General features: G+C 42.6%; 1 protein-coding gene across 8 annotated transcripts in view; it reads left to right on the top strand.

Annotated features, from left to right (window-relative positions):
• LOC310753825 (zinc finger protein 711-like) overlaps nt 1-24,145 on the top strand; it is an 82,329-nt gene that overhangs the window by 5,753 nt on the left and 52,431 nt on the right. For 7 of the 8 annotated variants that reach the window (XM_083595175.1, XM_083595170.1, XM_083595168.1 and 4 more), the window contains exons 2-3: nt 3,595-3,696; nt 7,721-8,245. In XM_083595175.1, coding sequence (XP_083451301.1) covers nt 3,612-3,696; nt 7,721-8,245 — 610 coding nt within the window. In that variant the 5' untranslated portion in view covers nt 3,595-3,611. The remainder of the gene's footprint in view (nt 1-3,594; nt 3,697-7,720; nt 8,246-24,145) is intronic. The other variant, XM_083595174.1, reaches the window with a different exon arrangement.

Here is a 24,145-nt window from a genome sequence, read left to right as displayed (position 1 = left end):
GCAACGTTGTGTTCCTTCTCTCTGACTCTCCGTTCGTTTCTGGATGCCTGGCCGAGGAAAGGCTTATTTCCACTTTGAGCAACTGCATGAGTTTTTTCCAGAACTGTGAGGTAAATTGGGTTCTGCGATCTGAAATCACTTGACGGGGAAGTCCATGCAACTTGAACACATGATCTACAAACAACTGTGCTGTTTTGGGGGCTGTTGGGAGTCTTTTATGAGGCACGAAGTGGGCCATTTTTTTTTTGGGGGGGGGGAATCCACCATCACCCAAATTCCTGTCCGTTGCTGCAACCTTGGTAGATCAGTTATAAAATCCATAGCAATGGTTTCCCAAGGCTCTTGAGTGGTAGGTAGCAGTTGTAGTAAGCCTGGTGGGGCTTCCTTGGGTCTCTTTGCCTGTTGACACGTTTTACAAGCTTGCACATAATCCTTTACATCTTCTCTTACCCTTGGTCACCAAAACTGTCTCGTCACATGGTATAATGTTTTGTACTGACCAAAGGGACCTGCTGTAGGGTTGTCATGACATTGACGCAGAACGGTGGCTCTAAGGTCCCCTGCTGGAACGTAGAGAGTCTCACCCTTGTACAAAAGTCCTTTTTCTGAAAAACCCTCAATATCATTATTATCTCCCTCCAGTGCCCTCAATTTGTCTCTGGGGAAAGCATCCTCTCTTGTCTGCCGCTGAAAGTCTGTCTCGTCTCTCACTAATCCTGCCGCCAACTGCAACTGTTTCGGTGTCAAGATATGCCTGTATACCAAGACTGATTCTTCTTCCTGGTATTCAGGTTTCCTTGAAAGGGCATCTGCCCCTTGTTTCTGGCTCCCGGCCACATACTTGACTCTGAAGTCAAACCTATCAAAAAAACTGCCCATCAAATTTGCCTCAGATTCAACTGTTTCACCGCCTGCCAACATTCCAAATTCCAATGGTTCATGTGCACTTCTACCTGGTGCAGAGCTCCCTCCAGGAAATGTCTCCACACTTCAAAGGCTTCCTTGATTGCCAAAAGTTCCTTCTCCCAAATTGTGTAGTTCTTCTCAGAAAGGTTCAGCTTTCTCAAGTGGAACACGCACGGCCGAAGGTTGCCCTCTATGTCCTCTTGTAGCAGCAGCACCGCTACTGCCCTATCTGAAGCGTCCATCTCCACTATTAGTGGTTGATTAGGGTCTGCATGTGCCAGATACATCTCTGAAGAGAACATGGTTTTTAAACGTTGGAATGCCCGTCGCACATCATTTGTCCACCGGAAGGTTTTTTTGCCCCTGAGGCAATCAGTGAACGGTGCAGTCAGTCTTGAATAGGCAGGCACAAACCTACAATAATAGTTGGCGAACCCCAAGAATCTTTGTAAGTCCTTCTTTGTTTTGGGTTCCTGCCACGACATCAAGCAATATATACATTTCAAAGGGCTAGACTGATTATAAACAATGAACTGTCAGAACCGTTTGACATTTCTAAAGGGACAAGGCAGGGCTGCCCACTGACTCCCCTTCTCTTCATAACAGTGTTAGAAACACATTTAAAAGCAATTAGGGACGACCCAAAAATAGAAGGGAATAAAATCTGAAAAAGATCCTATAAGGTCAAGGCTTTTGCAGATGACCTGATAATTACAACAAAAAACCCATTAGAAAGTATTTTAAAACTGTTGGAGAAAATGAACGAATTCGGCCAATTATCCGGTTTCAAAATCAACAAAGAAAAAACAAAACTTATGGTGAAAAATTTGGATGCACAAGAAAAAGTAGAGTTGGAAAAAGAGACAGGATTAAAAGTTATAAACAAAGCCAGATACCTAGGAGTTTGGATTACTATGAAAAACATCAATCTTTATAAGGATTATTATATAAAGGCCTGGAATGGTATAAAAAAAAGAGCTAGAGAGCTGGAATAGATTAAAACTGTCGTTATGGGGGAGAATCTCTACAATTAAAATGGTAGTCCTTCCAAAAATGTTGTTCCTTTTTCAAACCATTCCAGTTATTAATGGACTTAACTGTTTCAAAGAATGGCACAGGTATTTGGTTTTTATCTTTATCTTACATTTGGCAAGGTAAGAAAACCAGAATAAAATGTAAATTATTAACAGATTTAAAAGAAAGAGGTGGCTTCGCTTTGCCAGACCTTAGGTTGTACTACGAAGCAGCATGTTTTGTATGGTTAAAGCAGGCATGTCCAAAGTCTGTTTCGGGGGCCTAATCCGGTCCGCCAGTCGGTTTAATCCAGCCCATGTGGCAGTTTATTTCCTAGGGTAAAATCCTAAAAGAAACCTCAACAACTTCAATCCTAAAAAAGCTCAACATCTTTGGGGTAAAATCAGGAAAAAAAGCTCAACAACTTCAATCCTGAAAAAAAAGGTCAACAACTTTGGTTGGCCCTCACGGCCTTTCACTGGAAAGGATTGGATGATCTTAAAGAATACTAATTTACTGGATATAGAAGGATGGGACAATAAAGTAGGATGGAGGTGAGGAAAGAAAGAAGAGCTTTCCAGTTCTTTGTTTATCAGGCTGTGCATAATTAGCTGAGCTCTAAGTGGAAAGATACCAGTGAAGCTGAAAAAGTTTGCTGGTTTGTCTAAGGAGTAATCATCATTTCTTATTGGTGAGGAGGGAAAGAGGAAACAAAGTTGGAGACACAGTGCCTGCAATATCTGTAAAGTATCTTCAGCTGAGCCCTGAGAAGCTGTTAAGTCTCCACCTTTTGTTCACCAGCATATTGCCTTGTTGAAGCACTTACCATGATGTTATTTCAATACCATATTCAATGATACGGCGATTTATTAAACAGCCCTACTATCTGGGTACTTACTACTGTGTTCAGTACAGTTGTACCTTAGCTGACGAATGCCTTGGCAGTTGAATGTTTTGGCTCCCAAACGCCGCAAACCTGGAAGTGAGTGTTCCAGTTTGCGAACGTTCTTTTGGAAGCCGGACGTCCGGCGGGGTTTCTGCGGCTTCTGATTGGCTGCAGGAAGCTCCTGTAGCCAATCCGAATCCGCACCTTGGAAGTCTTAACGGACTTCTGGAATGGATTCCATTCAGCTTCCATGGTATGACTCTATAAATAACATTGTGTTAGGCTGCAATCTGAAATAGATTTGCTAAGGCATTTGCCTCCCTGAACATAGTGGGACTTATTTATCAGTAGACATGCTTAGAATACCACTATAAATTGAAGTGTTACTCATTTATAAATGTTTGTAGGTTGGTTACGCTATTATTTGCAAATCCTGTCATCCAAATAGCAACTGAGTCTACTTTCTTATTCCTCAGCTGGTCTGCTGGTAGGTACATAGGAAGCCACCTTATACTGAGTCAGACCATTGTTCCTTCTAGCCAGATATTGTCTACACTGACTGGTAGCAGCTCTCCAGGATTTCAAACAGGGTTCTCTCTCTGCTCTACTAGGAGATGCTGGGGGGTGGATGCTGATATTTGCGCTTGTTGTGAAATCTAGTAATAAGATAACTTTACATGTGCTTGCTAAAGAGGCTTGCATTGAATTCTGTATTAAGTGCTAAAGCATCATTCTAAGACATTTATCTTAGTACAAGTAGTAATTTCTATATACTTTTCTTTTCACAGTTTGTGAATGAGCATAGATGATTATGGATCCAGGTGGTGGAAGTCTTGGGTTGCAGACAGAGGAATGCAAAATGCCTCACACCATGATTATGCAGGATTTTGGTAAAACGACCTTTCATTTTTAACTCATGCTTGTTAATCTTTTGCAGTGTATAATGAATAAATAACCTGTGGCATAGGTGCCAAACATGACACAGGAAGTAGGCATTTCTGGCACTACTAAGCAGGAGCCTGAGGATGTAAAGGCCTGGCTGTAGCACAGGGGTTGGCTGGCATTCTTGACAACCTGTTCTATGTTGCACTGCTGCCAACTTGCTGCTTTAGTAGACCAGAGGCTTGAGGGATGTGTATGGATTGTAACACACACTAGAGTGGTGCTATCTTTACTTTGAGCTTGCCAAAAGGATGCCCAAACAATTATTGTTTATAATACTACTGTATTTATTTTTTGACATAATGTAAGCTTCAGTATTGGATGGCAATTGAGAGTTAATTTTTTGTTTCAATTAATCATATTCTGTATACTAGGAGAGCAATCCTATAGTAAGTTCCACTGGGATGAGCAGGTTAGGATCCAGCTGATTTTCATCCGAGTCAGGAGGTTCCCAACACAGCCAGAGATACATTATTGTATCTCTCCCAGCTCAGCCAGAACCTAGCTGACTGAGCTGAGCTCAGCGGATCTTAAGATTATTTATTTACTTAGTTACCAACCTTCTTCAAAAGATCTCAGGGTGGTTCATAAGATAAAAGCATAAATAGTTAAAACCAAACAACAAACAACTGCTCCCCCTCCCACAAACACATTTAAAATGCTGTGCAAAAGGGTATGACGGAAACAGGCTCAGTGAGCTGTGTGTGTGTGTGTGTGTACTTAGAATGGACCAGATATGGCTATCAAAAAACTGCCAGCCTAACCTATCCTCTCCTTCAGAAGACAATAACATGAGCTACCTATGGGGATTTTTTGAAGCTTAGTAGCGTATCATAACTTCTTAAAACTATAATTAAATGTATTGGAAGGTAGAGTAGTTTACCAGACTGTATTTGTGGTAAAAAATTACGTCTACACCACTTTGTTTGTTACCCAGGTGAGGGACCACCTTTTAAATAAAACATGGAACCAAGGAAATTAATTTAAGTCCAGCATCCAGGAGGAACCCAGCTTTTATTATAGCTATTGCAATAGGGCAGAGCTCAACTTAACATGGTGGTTCTATCCAGTTAAGAAAAAGGTGTGCTACGAGGAGCATCAGAACAAGAGTTTTATAGACACAGCACACAGAGTCATAAAACATCAAAATATAACATTGTTAAATTTTCTACATGCATCAAGAAAGGTCACGAGATGGTAAATACACAATACAAATGCAGCTAAAATTGCAACTTACACTGGCTTCTTCAGTCTCACTATTATTCAACCCCTTCATGGCAAGCGTCTTTAGTACTTAGTAGAGGAGCCTTTTGCTGCTACAGCCTACTGCAAACTAGATGCATTGCCAGACAACAGCTTCTGGCAGCGTTCCTGAGCTTCTGCGCATGTGCGAGTGCTGAAACCCAGAAGTAACCCGTTCCGGTACTTTTGGGTTCGGCGCAGTGCGCTACCCGAAAACATACAACCTAAAGCATCTGTAACCCGAGGTATGACTGCAATATTCTTGGGTTTGTGTGCTGCAACCGCCTTCTTCAAATCCACCTGAGATTTTCTATGGGGTTCAGGTCAGGTGACACTGATGGCCACTGTAGAAGCTTCCAGGACTACTTCTGCAACCAAACCTTGGTGAAATTTGAGGTATGCTTGGGACCATTGCCCTGTTGGAAGGTCCAGTGACACCCAAACTTCACCTTCCTTACAGACAGCATCACGTTTCCTCCTAGGATTTCCCAATACTTCAATGAATCCATCCTGCCTTCCACACATTGCAAACTGCAAGTGGCAGAGGATGCAAAGCAGCCCCAGAGCATCACCGAGCCACCACCATGCTTCACTGTAGGCAGAGTGTTCTTTTCAGCGTGTGCTTCATTCATCTTCCTCCAGACATAGCGTTGATCCATGGGGCCAAAAAGTTCCAATTTTGTTTCCCAAAACTACTGTGGCTTATTTATATGATTTTGAGCTTATTGGAGCCAACTTTTCTTGAGCTTTTGGGTCAGCAGTGGTGTACGCCTTGGAGTTCTGGCATAGAAATGTTGGGGAAATGCCCTGGGGTGCCCCTGCAGCCCCCAAACTCTGAGCGTCCTCCGGTAATTATTCTGATAAAAAAAGAAAGAAATGGATCCAGAAAATCAGTTTTTTCCAAAAGCATCTGGATCTGGTCTGCGACCACTCAATCCAGAACCTTGTCCAGGACAGGGAGATTAGCAAGTGGCTGGTAGTTAGGTTTTCCAAATCCAGGGGAGGTTTCATAAGGAGTGGTTTTACCACTTCCTCCTACAAACAGGCAGGGACCACCCCCTCTCTTAAAGAGGCATTGATCACTGGATACATCAGTTTCCAAGAGTGGACCTTCCTAATAGATCCCCCGCCTCGGGGGGGGGGGGGAGGTGCTAACTGTTGGGAAAACACCCAGGAGTGCCCCTGCAGCCCCCAAACTCTGAGCGTCCTCCGGTATGCGCAGCTCTGGAAAAGGCATTCACCTTCAGTGCGCTTCAGCTACATATATCAACTGATATATGCACACTAATCTTCTGGCATAACACAGCAAGAAGAACGAGACATTGTAGAGCTAATCTGCATATTTATTTACACACTACATACAGACAAAGGAATTATTGCATCCTTTCTCTCCAGCTCTGAGAACAGACAGGTCAAAAGCAAAAGTTCAGTGTAACAGTACACATAGTGGAAGACATAAGACTGTCTTCCGTTCTCACACTCTTCCCAGACAGGCATGTGAATTATACCAATCACATCTGCAGCATCGGAGGCATGAAATACTAACAAGAAATATGCGCCTTACTGTGCTCACTGAACATCACTGCCTGCTACCACCAAGTCTTGCTGCAGCTCTTTTGCAGTCACTCAAGTGTTTTTCCCAGCCTGTCTTCTCAGAAATGTGGTTTCTGCTGCAGTTTGCTTCCTTTTTCTGTCCCATCCAGGTAGTGTAACCACCGTAACTTTGAAACTCTGCTTCCAATGGTGTCTTTAGGAACATTCAGTGCCTTCGCTGTGTTCTTGTATGCTGCTCCTTGTTTGTGATGGGTGATGTTCTCTTGAACCATTCTCTTGACTTAGCCATATTTCTAACATGCATCCAAATTTGACACTCTGCAACCCCCTAGCCAGCTCAGGTATTTCATGTGTTGCCCCTCAAGTACACCTGGTGCAACTAATGAAGCCCTTGATTCATTGCATCAGGTGTGCTTGAGACAACACCTGTTGTATTTGTGCTGTTGTGAGGGATTCTATTCAGGGGGTTGAATAATAGCAAGACTAGAGAAGCCAGTATAAGTTGCAATTTCAGCTGCATTTCGGGAAACCACTTGAAGCATCTGTTGTGTGGAGCTATTTCAATTGCTTTTGTTTGATTTGCTCACTGCAAACAGCTGGAAATCTGTAAATTTTGATGATAAACATGATTTGCCATGGGGATTGAATTGCAACTGTATGTATACTGCCATCTGCTCCCCCGCAATTACCTTTGGGTGTTCCAAGTGCCCAGACCATTTGGGCCTCAAATGTTACATTTCTATCACCGTTACCCTGGCAACTAGGCCTTTGGCAGGGCTGTTGACATTCCTTTCTCTATCTCACTTTCCTTGCCTCACCTATCTCCCAGGAAGCTTCAAGGATATGTTTGGATTTACACTCCAATGTTAATTAGAACAACATCCTTAATGATCGTTTGTGCCACTTTCAGGGTTAGATGGGGTTTCTTGTTTATGGCCTCAAGAGCCACGTTATAAAATGTAGGTGCACAGGAACCATATATAAAAACTATTGAGTGATGTGTTCTATCTTTCTGAACTTTAAATGTCATTAATATTTGAAACAATTAAATCAAAATATACACCCTGGGTCTCTGATTCTTATGTCATATTCGTAGGATGTATTTCTTAGATGCTAATTGTTATGCTACAGCAATGCAACTATTAATGCTTTATCTCATTCACAATTGTTTCATAGTGGCTGGAATGACTGGTACTGCTCACATTGATGGAGATCATATTGTTGTGTCAGTTCCTGAAGCTGTACTAGTTTCCAATTTTGTCACAGATGGGATCACCCTTGATCATGGCTTAGCCACTGAAGTTGTCCAAGGACCTGATATCATAACCGAAACTGATGTTACAGAAGGGGTGATAGTTCCTGAATCTGTATTGGAAGCTGATGTATCTATTGAAGAAGCACTAGATACCCGTGATCATGTTTTGACTTCAGATATAGTAGCAGAAACTGTTGGCGTTCCTGATGAGGTTTTTGTGGCTGATCTTGTTACGAGTCCTGATGGACATTTGGAACATGTGGTACAAGATTCTGTGTCAGGATCTGACTCTCCCACAATGGTTTCAGAAGAGGTTCTTGTAACCAATTCAGATACAGAAACTGTGATTCAAACATCTGGCACTATTCCTGGTTCTACAGTTACTATAAAGACTGAAGATGAGGATGATGGCAAGAGCACATCAGAAGACTACTTAATGATATCTTGTAAGTTAAGTAAAGGTTTATACAACATTTGACTATTCAGACTAGAAATGATCCAATGATGAGAGGCTATGAAATATAATTGGTTGTGAGTATGATGTATTTTCCCAGTAAAATTTTGGCAGAAATAGTGTTATGCCAGTCGAAAAGTCAATACAGCTTAAATGTGGTTTGTAGTAAGTAAGTTAGTGTACATAAATCCACTCATATCCCCTCACTTATGGAAGACTGTTGGATCTAGCACAGGCTTCCATGGCCCAGAATGGGAGTGAAGGGATTTCTGCAAATTTTCCTTTCTCTGACAGTCACACACACTACATACTTCACTATTCCAAAGGGTTGCCCAACTCTTTTGAGCTGATTTTGGAGGGCTTGTAGGAGATTGCAGAGGAAAGAGTTGAGTTGGCTTCCTTCTGTCTTGGGAGACAATGGAGGAGTCTGAAAAAAAATGACACTACCCTACTTTCCACTAAAACACCTAAATCGAAGAGCCTTCTGTCACACGTGGCTCTAATACAACCCATATAATGAGATTTTGTTTTCACAGTTAGAGGTCCATGGGAATGATGCATCAGTCTAGAGTATATACATTCTGGGACCCATGGGAGCAGGACTTAATGGAAAACGTTATGAAAGAATCTCAAGAACACGTATGACATAGCAGATTTGATTATTCCTTGAGATCTTTAGCACACATTTCCAAATGGAGTACGTTACTCTACATTTTTAAAGGTTTTTTTCTTTTTTAAAAATCTAGATTTTATAATGACCTGTTTCAGGAAATTAATGGCAATACATAAATTGAAGCTCAGATACTCAATAAAAACAGCATTCTTATGGGACCTTAAAGACTATCAAAGTTACTGTGACATGAGCTTTTGTGAAATACCATTTATTTTATCAGATATAGGAAGTGTTATCAACTGCATGTGTGTCTTTCTGTGTGTATATATATATTTACACACACACACTGTTGGGTTGGGGGCACGTGTGTGTCGTGGGTGAGAGAGAGAGAGAGAGAGAGAGGTATGTGTTTGTTTTATACATACACATACTATCTGACTGCAACTCAGGATAACACTTCAAACATCTGATGAAGTGGACTGTAGTCCTGAAAAGCTTATACCATAAGAAATTTGTCCTTAAGGTGCCGTTGATTTTGCTGTAAGAGATGTGACACAAATAACATAAAACATCTTTTGTTTTTGTTTTTCAGGTTTGTGATGTTCAAACACCCACAGTGGATTGCTAGCTCTTGATCCTTATGATGGCACTGCATGTACATTACTGATGATCCTTCTTTCTTTTCTTCTTTGGCGATCACTCGTAGCCGAGTAAGATTGTCTTCCATAAACACAGTTTTAACAATGAGTCCATAAGTGGCTGTGGAGACCATTTCTGGATCCACACGTCCTTCCACAGTGGGGACATTGGTTTCCGGGTGGGAGTTGATCACGGTGTGGATTTGCCAAGCGTTCCTTCCTCTTAGCATGTTTCTCCCTTGCGTCCTGAGTTCGAGTGTCTTCAAAGCCCCTGACACCTTTTGGTAAAGGCTGTTCTCCAACTGGAGCGCTCGCAGGCCAGTGTTTCCCAGTTGTCAGTGTTTATACTACATTTTTTTTAGATTTGTCTTAGAGACATTCTTTAAATCTCTTTTGTTGACCACCAGCGTTAAGCTTTCCATTTTTAAGTTCGGAATAGTGTAGTTGCTTTGGAAGACGATCATCAGGCATCCGCACATGACCAGTCCAACGAAGTTGATCTTTGCTTCTTCCAGTACACTGGTATTAGTTCGCCTGTCTTCCCAAGTGATGTGTGAAATTTTTTGGAGACACTGTTGATGGAATATCTCGAGGAGTTGGAGATGGCGTTTATAAGTGGTCCATGTTTCACAAGCATATAGTAAGGTTGGCAGTACAATAGCTTTGTAAAAAAGCATTTTGGTTTCCCTGCGAATGTCCTGATCCTCAAACATTGCAAACATTGCACTTCAGTCGGGAGAAAGCTGCACTCGCAGAACTCAGGCGATGCTGGATTTCAGCATCAGTGTTGGCCCTTGTGGAAAGATAGGTAGGAGAAGTGATGGACATTTTCCAAGGTTACACCATTGAGTTGGATTTGTGGTGCTGCAGAGGGGTTATTTTGTACTTGTTGGTGCAGCACTTTGGTTTTTTGGATGTTGAGTGATAGGCCAAGCCTTTTGTAAGCTTCTGGAAAGATGTTTAGGATGGTTTGGAGGTCATCCTCTGAGTGTGCGCACACTACGTTGTCATCAGCATACTGAAGCTCTATGACGGAAGTTACGGTAACTTTACTCTTTGATGATCCTATACTACCCACTACAGAACCACACTGGAGCTGTCTTTTAGGGGTAAGGTAATATTCCACCACCACCTTCTTCCATAATTTATTTATTTTGTTTAACAGCATTTATAACTGCTTAATATTTAAAATTGATAAGCGGTATGCAGAAATGCAAACATTAAAATTGTATAATAAAATCAGAGAAAAATACAAAAATCTAGTAATAACATGGCCCGTTCTTATGCTTATTACAATATAAGCAATATATTGGGCAACTTTTTCTTGGTGCTATTCCATTTCCCCTAGCAAGTCTGCCTTAATTGTAGTAGAATTTCACCACCCCAGTGATATCATTATGACAGTCTTGAAAGGTAGTGGAGTTTGTAACTAGCAATGTGTAGAACAACATTGTTGCTCCTGCTGCAGATCACATTTTCAGAAATTATTCTGAGACTCATAATATACCATCCACATCTGGCATGTTGGCCAGAAGTTACCTAGCCTGTAAAATGGCATTGCTTATTTTGCAAATGTTATGAATTCATTCCTTTATTGTTTCCTATGAGATAGATACTAGGGAAGGGGTTTTCCCCCAAAAAGAAATAGCACAGCTGTAGAACTATGGCACATATCTCAAGGGCTTCTAGGATGGGTGTGATATCACCAGCATAGTACATGCTAAGACATCACATAAACTGGGAGCTGGCAATCTACAGTGAATCTGAACATCTCACACCTGGAAACAGCCAAGAAAGGTAAGTTAGAGGTGGCAAATAGTATTTTTCTTGATCTTTGGCAAACAGGCATTTCTGCAGCATTTATCTTCTAAATAATCTCTCCACAATTCATAGAATTGTAGAGTTGGAAAGAACCCCGAGGGTCATCTAGTCCAAACTCTAATGCAGGAATCTCTGCTAGATCATACATGACAGATGGCCATCCAACCTCTGCTTTAAAAACTGGAAGGAAGGAGAGTCCACCACCTCACAAGGGGGTCTGTTCCACTGTTGAGCAACTCTTACTGTCAGAAAGTCAGAACCTCCTTTCTTGTAACTTGAATCCATTGGTTTGGGTCCTTGCCTCTGGAGCAGTGCCATCCTCCATGTAACAGCCCTTGAGATATTTGAAGATGGCTATCAGATCTCACCTCTGTCTCCTATTTACCAGACTAAATATACCTAACTCCTTCAACCGTTCTTCATAAGGCTTGGCTTCCAGACCCTTTATCATCTTGGTTGCCCTCCTCTGCACACATTCCAGATGGTCAATACCCTCCTTAAATTGTGATGCCCAGAACTGGACACAGTATTACAGGTGTGGTCTGACCAAGGCAAAATAGAGTGGTACTATTACTTCCCTTGATTGGGATACTACAGTGGTACCTCGGGTTAAGAACTTAATTCGTTCCGGAGGTTGGTTCTTAACCTGAAACTGTTCTTAACCTGAAGCACCACTTTAGCTAATGGGGCCTCCCGCTGCCACTGCGCCGCCACCGCACGATTTCTGTTCTCATCCTGAAGCAAAGTTCTTAACCCGAGGTACTATTTCTGGGTTAGCAGAGTCTGTAACCTGAAGCGTCTGTAACCCGAGGTACCACTGTATACTTCTTTGTGCTGAGAGCAACAATATGATATTGATAATTTGCATTAGCAGTAATTTGCTCAGTTTTTTCTCTGGGCTTACTGTGTGGACCAGACCAGAAAGTAATAGGCCCACAACTATCGAAAATCAGGTAAAATTTCTAGATATTCTAAATGACTCTGTCTAGAAGAGTTGGTGTTGGAATGAACTTGGGGGGGTGTTGGGTTGAAATAACGACAGACAGGTAGCGAGTGTCATCTGGGAGGCATCTCTCGAGCAAGTCTCGGGGAGTCCCTTTTATTGAATATTACAGCATTGCCACATATGTGCTTATTGCTGATTGGTCAACACAAGTACAAAGCAAAGATTACATTAATCACCAATGGATTACAGGCTGGGAAAGGGTGCACAGAATTACACAGGCATGAAGACCTCCTAATTAAACTTTTGCTAGTGATTGATATAGCATTCATCCGTAGATGTGGTCAACTATGCATTAAGAACAAGTCAGGTACGAACTCAATGTGAACTAAACATTCTGGGGTGGTGAGTGTCTTAGTATTAGAATGATTTGTGCAGAACGATTTATGCAGCATGTACAGAGACGAAACTTAGAAACAAGACTTTCCCAAACATGTCACAGTCGTGTATAGGATTATTGCATCCAGCATCCCAGCATCTCCCCCTTTCTTTATTTATTTAATGGTGAGTGGGACAAAAGTACTTCGGGATACGTGGTTTGCCAGCGCATGCCCAAAATAATTCCGCCCACCGATGTTGTTATGTGAGTTCAGGGTGAATGGGACAAAAAATACCTCGGGATACGTGGTTTGCCAGCGCATGCCCAAGATAATTCTGCCCACATCTCCCCTAATGTCTACTGTTGGTGCTGCCATTTCGCAAAGTAGGCGGCAATAATTTTATTGGGTGGCTGAGGAGGAGAAGAACACTGGGACCAAAGGCGTATGAGACCAGGGATGCACTGGATGAAACAACATAGCAAAATTAATATACATATTATGATAATAGCATATTGAAAAAGATTGCGAAGCCAATTCATATTTGGTAACCAGCCGGTGAGCCACTGGGTAAACAAATCCCAGAGGCCAGAAAGTCCAACGTCCTGTTTGATGTGATGTGTGAGATTTTGCAAATGAGAAATTTGTGCTTGAATAGCTTTGGAATTGTCCGTAATATTAAAACAGCACATGCCATCCATTTGTTCACAACCATAATGATGAAGCATTAGCAAATAATCTATTGCAGCGCGATTCTGTAAGAGTCCGTGACGCAATTCACTCTGTTCTTCACTCAAAAGGTGAAGAGCTTGTGAAGTAGAATTCAAGGCTTTTGCTGCAGAGCAAGCTAAAGAGTTAATATTCCTGCTATTCCGTACAGCCAATCCAGGGACTCCTAAAAGAGAGACGGCTAGAGAAATATATTCAGATCTGCTAGGGAGAGAAACGGAATCATCACAATCATTAGTCAATTCCACAGAACGTCGATATCGAGAGTGAGATAAATGATGCTTTTTGGGTAATATGATAGACAAACGGCTTAAACAGCAAGGTGTGCCATGGCTAATATTTGCTGGAATATAATTGAATGTGTAGCCTGGACACGACCAGAACCAGCCTTCAGGCAGCTCTGTATATTTATATACATAGGAAATATTTACATAATCAGAGCAGTTAAAATTATCCTTGCCCATTGTCACACAGTTGGGCTTTGTGCAATTGACCATACGGGCACAAGTGATATTAAAAGAGGCCACGTATGGGGTCAACAAATCAAACAGAAGCAAATTATCAGGGCTTGCTTCCAGCTGCTGTTCCTTTCTAAACTGTTCAGCTTGAGGTGAGTGATTTTATTTGGCCACTGAAGACGGAAAGGCTGGAGGGCTTGATTCACATAGTATGGGGGAGTGCAAGCTTACTCATTAAATTGAATGGTAGCTTGCAATTGTTGTAGCAAACCTCTGCCCCACAGATTGAGGTGGATTTTCAGCACACAGGGCTGGATGTATGCAATGGTTTCAGAGCTATCAGGCAGAGAAACAGGCAGCCACTGTACGCTTTTAGAAGAGGTTTGAGGTCCACCCACACCCCAAACTGCAGAGGCAGACTCAAGGGGCCACGTGGGGTCCCAGCAATTACTGGAAATGACAGAAATGTCTGCGCCTGTGTCAATCAAGCCTTCCAGAACTTTGCCATTGATTTTGTACTTACGAAGAAGTTTCTGTTCACCGATCCTCTGGATTACAGCTAATAGCTGTGGAGAGAGAGGAGAGAGCTGGTGCAAATTAGTATCCATAATAGAAGCAGTAGGATGAGAAGGGAGCACTACCAAATGTGCCCAAGACTCACCCTTTTTTAACTGCATGGGCAGATGGCTCCAAAGTTGAACCATGATTGTGCCCACATAGTCAGGATCTAGGACTCCCGGAATAACCATGATTCCTTCTTTGGCTGCAGAGAATTTGGGTAAAATCAAGCCTGTGACCTTAGGAGGTAATGGGCCTGCCAATTGGGTGGGCATGAGCATGATTTCACCAGGTAAAACAGCGTCTTTGGTTTCCTGATTAATTAAATCAATGGTGAAATCAGAAGGTGTTTCCTTAGGAAAATTTTCAATAGCAGAAACTGACAGCAAAGGGCTGTCTATTTCTGTTTTCCTCTCTATTTGTCCTGGCCCGAGAGTGGGGCCACCATGGAGTTTCCCGAACTCCGGCACTGATTTGCCCAATGATAGCCTTTACCACATTTTGGGCATTTTTTGGAAGGTTTAGCCTTATTGCCATCACCATTCCTATTTGCTCCTCCGCCAGGGGCTCTGCATTGTTTGGCAAAATGACCTGGGCGCTTGCAGTTGAAGCAATTGCCTGTTGGCTTATTGCCAGCTTGGATGGCACCGGCAAGCAAGGACATCGCATGACTCTGGCTTCCAATTTCAGCACAAGTTTGAATCATATCGGCCAGGTCATATTTAGGGCGATGTATAACTGACTGCAATGCCTTTTTGCAGTCGGTGTTTGCATTTTCAAAAGCCAATTTTTTCATCAATTCATTTTGGGCTGTAGTGTTATCGACCTGCCTAGTGACTGATTCTTTCAACCTATCTATAAATTGATGGTAGGGCTCTGAATGTTGTTGCTTAATATTAACAAAGGAGCTCAGTGGTTGTCCTGAGACAGGGACTTTTCGAAAGGCGCGTTGCACACAGGTCGCGGTGCGACTGAAATGCAAAGGTGTTAGTGTCGCCTGGGCTGGTATATTATCATACGGACCAGCACCAAAGAGTTGATTGGCTGTATGCTGCGGATCAGCCAGAGCTGCTGCGCTACGCTTAAATTCACTTTCAAAAACTACATATTGCGCTGGAGATAAAAGCATGCGCATCAAATCTTTCCAATCTTGGGGTAGCATTGTGTAACCGCTTGCTATCCCCTCCAGCATCCCTATCACATAGGAGGATTTTAAACCAGAATCAGTAATGGCTCTCCTTAGTTCCCTCATAACAGAATAAGGAAGTGTCTCGTACAACACCTGTTGTTGAGCAGTTCCTTGGTTGGTATAGGAGATAGGGAAAGCAGATGGCATTTCCCCAGCCCATTCAGACTCTTCCTCCAAGGACAGGAGCCCTTTCTGCCTAGCTAAAGAAAGCGCGGCGCGCACAGCTCCTGTAGGAGAGCACGCAGGGGCTGGGGCAGGCGAAGGAGGGATTGGGGGGGTGGATGTGGGCTGAGGCATAGGGAGGGGCTGGCAAGATTGCAATGGAGGTAAAATCTTGGGGTAAGGTGGGGGATTGTCTGCAACTGACAAAAGAGCAGGTGCCGTCGGAGATGCCTGAGGTCCTAATCTAGCGACGGCGTCTGCACACTTCTGCCAAGTAAGCAGACAATGAATCGGAGCCCTCGGTTCTGCAAAAAGAGTTTTTCCGATCTTTTGCCAAGTTTCTACTTCCAAAGAACCAGCCTCTGGATAAGAAGGGCACTGGCAAGCAATCTCACATAACAAACTTTCAATCTCCTTTAAAGAAATATGAACACCTGCCACACGCTGTCTAACGAGATGGAGCAGCTCCTTGGCATGCTCCTGCTGGAACCTAGTCAATTCCCCCCCCATACTCACGAAGTAGCGCGCTGAGACTTTTCCAGTCGAGTGAAGTACAGGGGCTTGGCTGCGTGAGGGATCTGGCACGTCGGGGTCACCAGATGTTGGGTTGAAATAACGACAGACAGGTAGCGAGTGTCATCTGGGAGGCATCTCTCGAGCAAGTCTCGGGGAGTCCCTTTTATTGAATATTACAGCATTGCCACATATGTGCTTATTGCTGATTGGTCAACACAAGTACAAAGCAAAGATTACATTAATCACCAATGGATTACAGGCTGGGAAAGGGTGCACAGAATTACACAGGCATGAAGACCTCCTAATTAAACTTTTGCTAGTGATTGATATAGCATTCATCCGTAGATGTGGTCAACTATGCATTAAGAACAAGTCAGGTACGAACTCAATGTGAACTAAACATTCTGGGGTGGTGAGTGTCTTAGTATTAGAATGATTTGTGCAGAACGATTTATGCAGCATGTACAGAGACGAAACTTAGAAACAAGACTTTCCCAAACATGTCACAGTCGTGTATAGGATTATTGCATCCAGCATCCCAGCAGGGGGGGGGGGCAAACCTGCACTTAATCTTGAATGGTACCCAGGATGTAAGTATTATTGAGCCAATTTGGAGCAGTGGCCATAGTGCTATTAAATTAAATAAGCATGCAAATGGCCAGTTGCCAAAAAAATCCAACATGCTCACATTTGATTTCAAAAGAGGATACTTCCATTAAATGAGGAGACTGGTAAAAAGGAAGCTGAAAGCCAAAGTCAGCAGAGTCAAATCACTCCCAAAACGCTTGTGAGTTGTTGAAAAATACACTATTAGAAACTCAATTGGCATGTATAGGGCAGTTGAGGCAAGGTACCATGAGGGCCCAAGAGACACCAGCATGGTTAATGAGCAGTCAAAGAAGCAATTAGAGGAAAGGCAGCTTCCTTCCTTTGGGTCATTAGTGGTGTATGCCTTGGAGTTCTGGCATGGAAACCAGTGTTAGAAACATATGAAATCACTTCCAGTCTGCTGCGAAGGATAATGGCGGTGTGCTGGGTGTCGTCTGCAACACGGAGCTGGCAGGAAAGGCTTGGAGGGCAGCTCTGGATCTCAGCACCCCCCCAAAACCCCCCTCCACAGGAGAGTGGGGACCTGAGGGTTCCAGCAGAGTGAAAAATCTCGCCTCTCCCCAATCATCTCCCGGCCGCTGCTGTGCGCGCGGGAGGGAAGAGGCTTGAGATCGCTCTCAGCATCAACGCAGCCTGCTGCCGAAGCTATGATGTGTCACCAGAAGCAGCAGACAGATTCGAGGTAAAGGTCAATAAAATATTTTAAACGTGGAATTAGACTCTAAATTTACTATTTGGCAAAACAGGAAGTCAGCTTCCGATATTTGCGGACAGGCTCTGCAAAGGGAACTTTTTTGTGAATGGGACTCGGATTCTGCTTATAGCAAAGGGGAACTGTAACACTCAACTTTGACTGGATGGATGGTTACATTCTAACGGCTTGCAACTTTAACTGTATCCAGATACCTAGTGAGATACAAATGGAACTTTACTGACTGCTGGTGGTTTTAGCAATTTTATATAAAAATTTGGAGGAGCTAAAGAAGAAAAGGGGGAGGAGAGGAAAGGAAGCCTGCAGGGAACTCTTGCACATTTGGGGGGTAACCCCCCAAAAGTGGAAAATAGCCTGGAACAGCTTCCCAAGCATTCTGAACCCCCCCAAAAAAACCTGAAAGAGCTCCCCAAATAAGATTTTCTGATTAAAAATCCGGCCTGTTTGTGAGCTTGAAGACATGCAATGGGATTACAATAAAAATAAAAAGGAACTATAAGTCTTGGAACTTTCGCAAACCATCACCATTTGAGACCTTGCAAGTAGATAAGTACAATTTAAAGAACAATGTTTCTTCTTCTATTTCTCTCTTTCACTGCACAATATTGTATTTGTATATTTTATATTTCTTGAACTAATGGAAATTTGGGGTTTGTTTTTTTACATTTCCCTTTTGCTTTGGTGATAAAAGTATTTGTTACAGTGTGGTGGGGAGGGAGAAAGCAGACAAAAGGGAAAGGGAAACCGAGAGATCTTGGGGGGGGGGGTCAGTCTCACGGCTGAATAGACTCAGAGCCTGCAGGTGTGACCTTGATCAATTCACACAATACTGGGAACCAACAGATAAGAAATGTCTGAAACAGACAGAGTAACAACAAGGAAAGCGACTGCTTCCGCTGCTGCGGCAGCTACTAGATGGACCAGCGTACAGCTTGGTGACAATGGGGATAAGGGAGAGAAAGAACAGACAGATCTTTTTGCATTGTCAGTGTGGTGTAGTGGTTAAGAGTGGTAGACTCATAATCTGGGGAACCAGGTTCGCGTCTCCGCTCCTCCACATGCAGCTGCTGGGTGACCTTGGGCTAGTCACACTTCTTTGAAGTCTCTCAGCTCCACTCACCTCACAGAGTGTTTGTTGTGGGGGGGGGAGGGAAAGGAGAATGTTAGCTGCTTTGAGACTCCTTCGGGTAGTGATAAAGCGGGATATCAAATCCAAACTCCTCCTCCTCGTAGCTTTCGGAAATTAGAAAAGAGATGTTGAACTCAATGAAGAATTTACACAACAGGTCCACAGTGATACGGAAAAATCTAACTTATCACTGAAGGAAGAAGTACATAGAGACATTGAGAACTCAAATAAAGTTTTGAAAGAACAGTTTGGGATATTGGGAGATAAGGTCAACAACTTTGAAACAAAAGTAGACAAATTAGAAAAACTAAGAGAGGAGGTCACAGAAGTAAAAGAGAAACAAAAAGGGGTGTTGGGATTGGTACAAGGGGTTCAAGAGAAACAGAATGACTTAGAGGTTCAGGTTCTACTTTTGCAATTACAAGAGACTCTGACTCTGAGCCAATTCTAGAGACGTGATGCAGACAATTTCAGAATGGATGGAGGAAAGCACAAACTGGTTGGACGGCCTAGTAGAAAGCTGTGTTAGAATTAAATCATTTCAGAGTATAGAACGGAAGCAGCCAGGACACATTTTTCTAACATTAGTGACAAAAAAAAGTGAAGGACGCAATCCTTCAGAACAGTTTTGAAAATGATCTCGTGGTTGCTGGACATAAAGTAGACATTTTTAGAGAGATTCCGCTGAAACTGAGATTAAGAAGAACAAAATATAGGTTTTTGACAACGGTTCTTTGGAGAGCCGACATCAGATACAAATGGGAATTCCCAGAGGGCATTTCCTTTACATACATGAAGAGGAGATATAGACTGACATCAGAATTTCAGGCGAGAGAATTTCTGGACAAAAACAGGAGAGACTTAGATCCCAAACAAGATAGGGGATACCCCCGAGCTGAGCAAAAGAAATTTCTGGAACAACTAGCACTGGAAGAGGCTGCATCAGGGAAAGTAGATACTGTAACTGACACTGAAAATGGCCAATCTTAAATTAACTGAGTTGGAACGTAAATGGTTTAAACTGTGAAGCCAAACGTCATTGGATTGAACATGTAATAGCAAAACAGAAATTAGATATAATTTGTCTCCAAGAGACACATATTGCAAAAAAGCACAAAAGGGTCTTAATAAAAAAAAAGGTATGGATTTCATCTCATCAGATAAAACAAATAGTCTTTTATATTAATCCTGCACTTGAACCCAAATTGATTCAGAAGGATGAAAAAGGTAGAATTCTAATAATACAAATTAAAATTCAGGGAGAGGAAGTGATACTGGTTGGCATTTATGCACCCAATGACAAGAAAGCATTAGAAACAGAATTAGAATTAGAAACAGAATTACTTGAATTCGCAGATCAAAAGATCATTCTAATGGGAGACTTAAATGGAGTTCCATCTCTAGTTAAAGACAGATCAGCCAGGAAAAAAGAGACTTGTTGTTTAGTCGTGTCCGACTCTTTGTGACCCCGTGGACCAGAGCACGCCAGGCACTCCTGTCTTCCACTGCCTCCCGCAGCTTGGTCAAACTCATGCTGGTAGCTTCGAGAACACTGTCCAACCATCTTGTCCTCTGTCAACCCCTTCTTGTGCCCTCCATCTCTCCCAACATCAGGGTCTTTTCCAGGGAGTCTTCCCTTCTCATGAGGTGGCCAAAGTATTGGAGCCTCAGCTTCAGGACCTGTCCTTCCAGTGAGCACTCAGGGCTGATTTCCTTAAGAATGGATACGTTTGATCTTCTTGCAGTCCATGGGACTCTCAAGTGTCTCCTCCAGCACCATAATTCAAAAGCATCAATTCTTTGGTGATCAGCCTTCTTGATGGTCCAGCTCTCACTTCCATACATCACTACTGGGGAAACCATAGTTTTAACTGTATGGACCTTTGTTGGCAAGGTGATGTCTCTGCTTTTTAAGATGCTGTCTAGGTTTTTCATTGCTTTTCTCCCAAGAAGCAGGCATCTTTTAATTTCATGGCTGCTGTCACCATCTGCAGTGATCATGGAGCCCAAGAAAGTAAAATCTCTCACTGCCTCCATTTCTTCCTCTTCTATTTGCCAGGAGGTGATGGGCCCAGGAGGTGATGTCGACTGATCTTCTCCAATCCTCTGGCCACTGCTGAGTTTTCCAAACTTGCTGGCATATTGAGTGTAGCACCTTAACAGCATCATCTTTTAAAATTTTAGATAGTTCAGCTGGACTATCATCACTTCCACTGGTCTTGTTATTAGCACTGCTTTCTAAGGCCCATTTGACTTCATTCCCCAAGATGTCTGGCTCAGGGTCAGCAACCACACTACCTGGGGTGTACAAGACATCCATATCTTTCTGGTATAATTCCTCTGTGTATTCTTGCCACCTCTTCTTGATGTCTTCTGCTTCTGTTAGGTCCTTACCACTTTTGTCCTTTTTTATGGAAATCTTTGCACGAAATGTTCCTTTCATAGCTCCAATTTTCTTAAACAGGTCTCTGGTTTTTCCCATTCTATTGTTTTCCTCTATTTCTTTGCATTGCTCGTTTAAGAAAGCCTTCTTGTCTCTCCTTGCTATTTTTTGGAAATCTGCCTTCAATTTCCTGTATCTTTCACTATCTCCCTCGCATTTTGCTTGCCTTCTCTCCCCCGCTATTTGTAAGGCCTCGTTGGACAGCCACTTTTCTTTCTTACATTTCATTGGGATGGTTTTCGTTGCTGCCTCCTGTATAATGTTGCGAGCCTCCATCCATAGTTCTTCAGGCACTCTGTCCAGCAAATCTAAATCCTTAAACCTGTTCCTCACTTCCACTGTGTATTCATAAGGGATTTGATTTAGATTGTATCTTACCGGCCCAGTGGTTTTTTCCTACTTTCTTCAGTTTAAGCTTGAATTTTGCTATAAGAAGCTGATGATCTGAGCCACAGTCAGCTCCAGGTCTTGTTTTTGCTGACTGTATAGAGCTTCTCCATCTTTGGCTGCAGAGAATATAATCAATCTGATTTCGATGCTGCCCATCTGGTGATGTCCATGTGTAGAGTCGTCTCTTGTGTTGTTGGAAAAGAGTGTTTGTGATGACCAGCTTGTTCTCTTGGCAGAACTCTATTAGCCTTTGCCCTGCTTCGTTTTGAATTCCAAGGCCAAACTTGCCAGTTGTTCCTTTTATCTCTTGACTCCCTACTTTAGCATTCCAATCCCCTATAATGAGAAGAACATCCTTCTTTGGTGTCATTTCTATAAGGTGTTGTAAGTCTTCATAGAATTGGTCAATTTCAGTTTCTTCAGCACCAGTGGTTGGTGCATAAACTTGGATTACTGTGATGTTAAAAGGTCTGCCTTGGATTCGTATCGAGATCATTCTGTCATTTTTGAGATTGCATCCCAGTACAGCTTTCGCCACTCTTGTTTACTATGAGGGCCACTCCATTTCTTTTATGGGATTCTTGCCCACAGTAGTAGATGTGATGGTCATCCGAACTGAATTCGCCCATTCCCGTCCATTTTAGTTCACTGATGCGCAGGATGTCAATATTTATTCTTGCCATCTCATTTTTGACCACATCCAACTTACCAAGGTTCATGGTTCTTACATTCCAGGTTCCTATGCCATATTTTTCTTTACAGCATTGGACTTTCCTTTCCCTTCCAGGCATATCTGCAACTGAGCGTCCTTTCGGCTTCGGCCCAGCCGCTTCATCAGCTCTGAATCTACTTGTACTTGTCCTCCACTCTTCCTCAGTAGCATGTTGGACGCCTTCCGACCTGAGGGGCTCATCTTCCAGCATCATAACTTTTATATGCCTGTTGTCTTTGTCCATGGAGTTTTCTTGGCAGGGATACTGGAGTGGCTTGCCAGTTCCTGCTCCAGGTGGATCACGTTTGGTCAGAACTTCCCATTATGGCCTGTCCATCTTTGGTGGCCCCGCATGGCATAGCTCATAGCTTCTCTGAGTTATTCAAGCCCCTTCGCCACGGCAAGGCAGTGATCCATGAAAGGGGGGGGGAGAGAGACTAAGGAAGGCAACTTGTCAAAAACCTTTTTTGATATGACTCAAAATCTAAATTTGATAGATTTATGGAGAATGAGACATATGTTTGATAAAGAGTATACCTTTTACAGCCATGTAGATGACAGTAGCTCAAGAATAGACTCCGTATGGATTTCCAAAGAATTGGAAATAAGAGTCAAAAAATTGAAATTAATCCCAGAACCTTTTCAGACCACAATTCCTTGATTATGGAACTCAAAAAGAAAGCCAAATTTCTTTTAGATGGAGATTAAATGATGATTTATTAGATGACCAAAAATTTGTTGAAAAAGCAAAAAAGACCCTCACGGATTATTTTGAAATAAGCAGTCAAGGGCAAACAAAATTACAGATGGTCTGGGACGCAAGCAAGGCTGTAATGAGAGGACTCTTTATACAACAAAACTCATTTAAAAGGAAATTGAGAGAGAAAAAGAAAAAAGGAATTTTAGAGGAAATTATGAAAAAGGAGAAACAGCTACCAAACAAAGCAAATAAAGAGGCAGTAAAACAAGCAATTAAAACACTACAAACTCAATACTCAATGATCATAAACGAGGAAATTAGCTGGAAAATAAAAAGGGTAAAACAAAAATATTTTGAGCATGCAAATAAACCAGGAAAGTTGTTAGCCTGGCAGCTGAAAAAAAGTGAACAAAGGGACTCCATAAACAAAATTAACATAAATGGCAGAATCACAGACAAGTTGAAGGAAATAAGAGAAGGATTTGTTAAATATTTTTCTGAGCTGTATAGACAAGGGAAAGAAAAAAGATTTAAGATAGAAGAGTATATCAGAAGTAGTAATATGCCACACATAAAATAACAAAGGATCATTCTTAACTCCCAGATAAGAATGCAAGAATTACTAGAGGCAATAAAAAGCTCTAAAAATGGCAAGTCTCCAGGCCCGGATGGCTTTACGGCAAAAACATGGGAGAGAGAGGGGGGGCTGGCTTGGGTGGGTGGGTGGGTGGGGGGAAACTTTTGCCTTCCTTTCCTCCCTCCCATTAAATCCCTCTCCTGCATTCTTAGCCAGCTGCTTCTCTGCACACCCCTCTCATGGTCCTTGTCCCTTCTGTGTTCTTCCTTCCCTCCCCACTTAAAACGTGGTTACAAAGCATGGATCCACATGGATCCTCAGGATCTTTGCATTGGGTCACCCCAAATTCACCATCAGATCACATAGCATGTCCATGGCTACAGCCTGCACCAAACAAATCACTCACCCACTGTTGCCTGCGGCTGCAATGGTACGAAAACGTGGTTACAAAGCACGGATCCACATGGATCCTCAGGATCTTTGCATTGGGTCACCCCAAATTCACCATCAGATCACATGTCTGTGGCCACAGCATGAGGCACAAAAATGATACATCCACTGTTTCATTCAGAATCCCCCCCCTTGTTTTCCTCCTCTAAAAACGATGTGCGTGTTA

This window comes from Podarcis filfolensis (genome assembly GCF_964270895.1).
Source record: "Podarcis filfolensis genome assembly, chromosome: W".
NCBI classification, from domain to species: Eukaryota; Metazoa; Chordata; class Lepidosauria; order Squamata; family Lacertidae; genus Podarcis; species Podarcis filfolensis.
The sequence above is the reverse complement of the archived record's forward strand: the minus strand, read 5'-3'. Positions and strand labels throughout refer to the sequence as shown.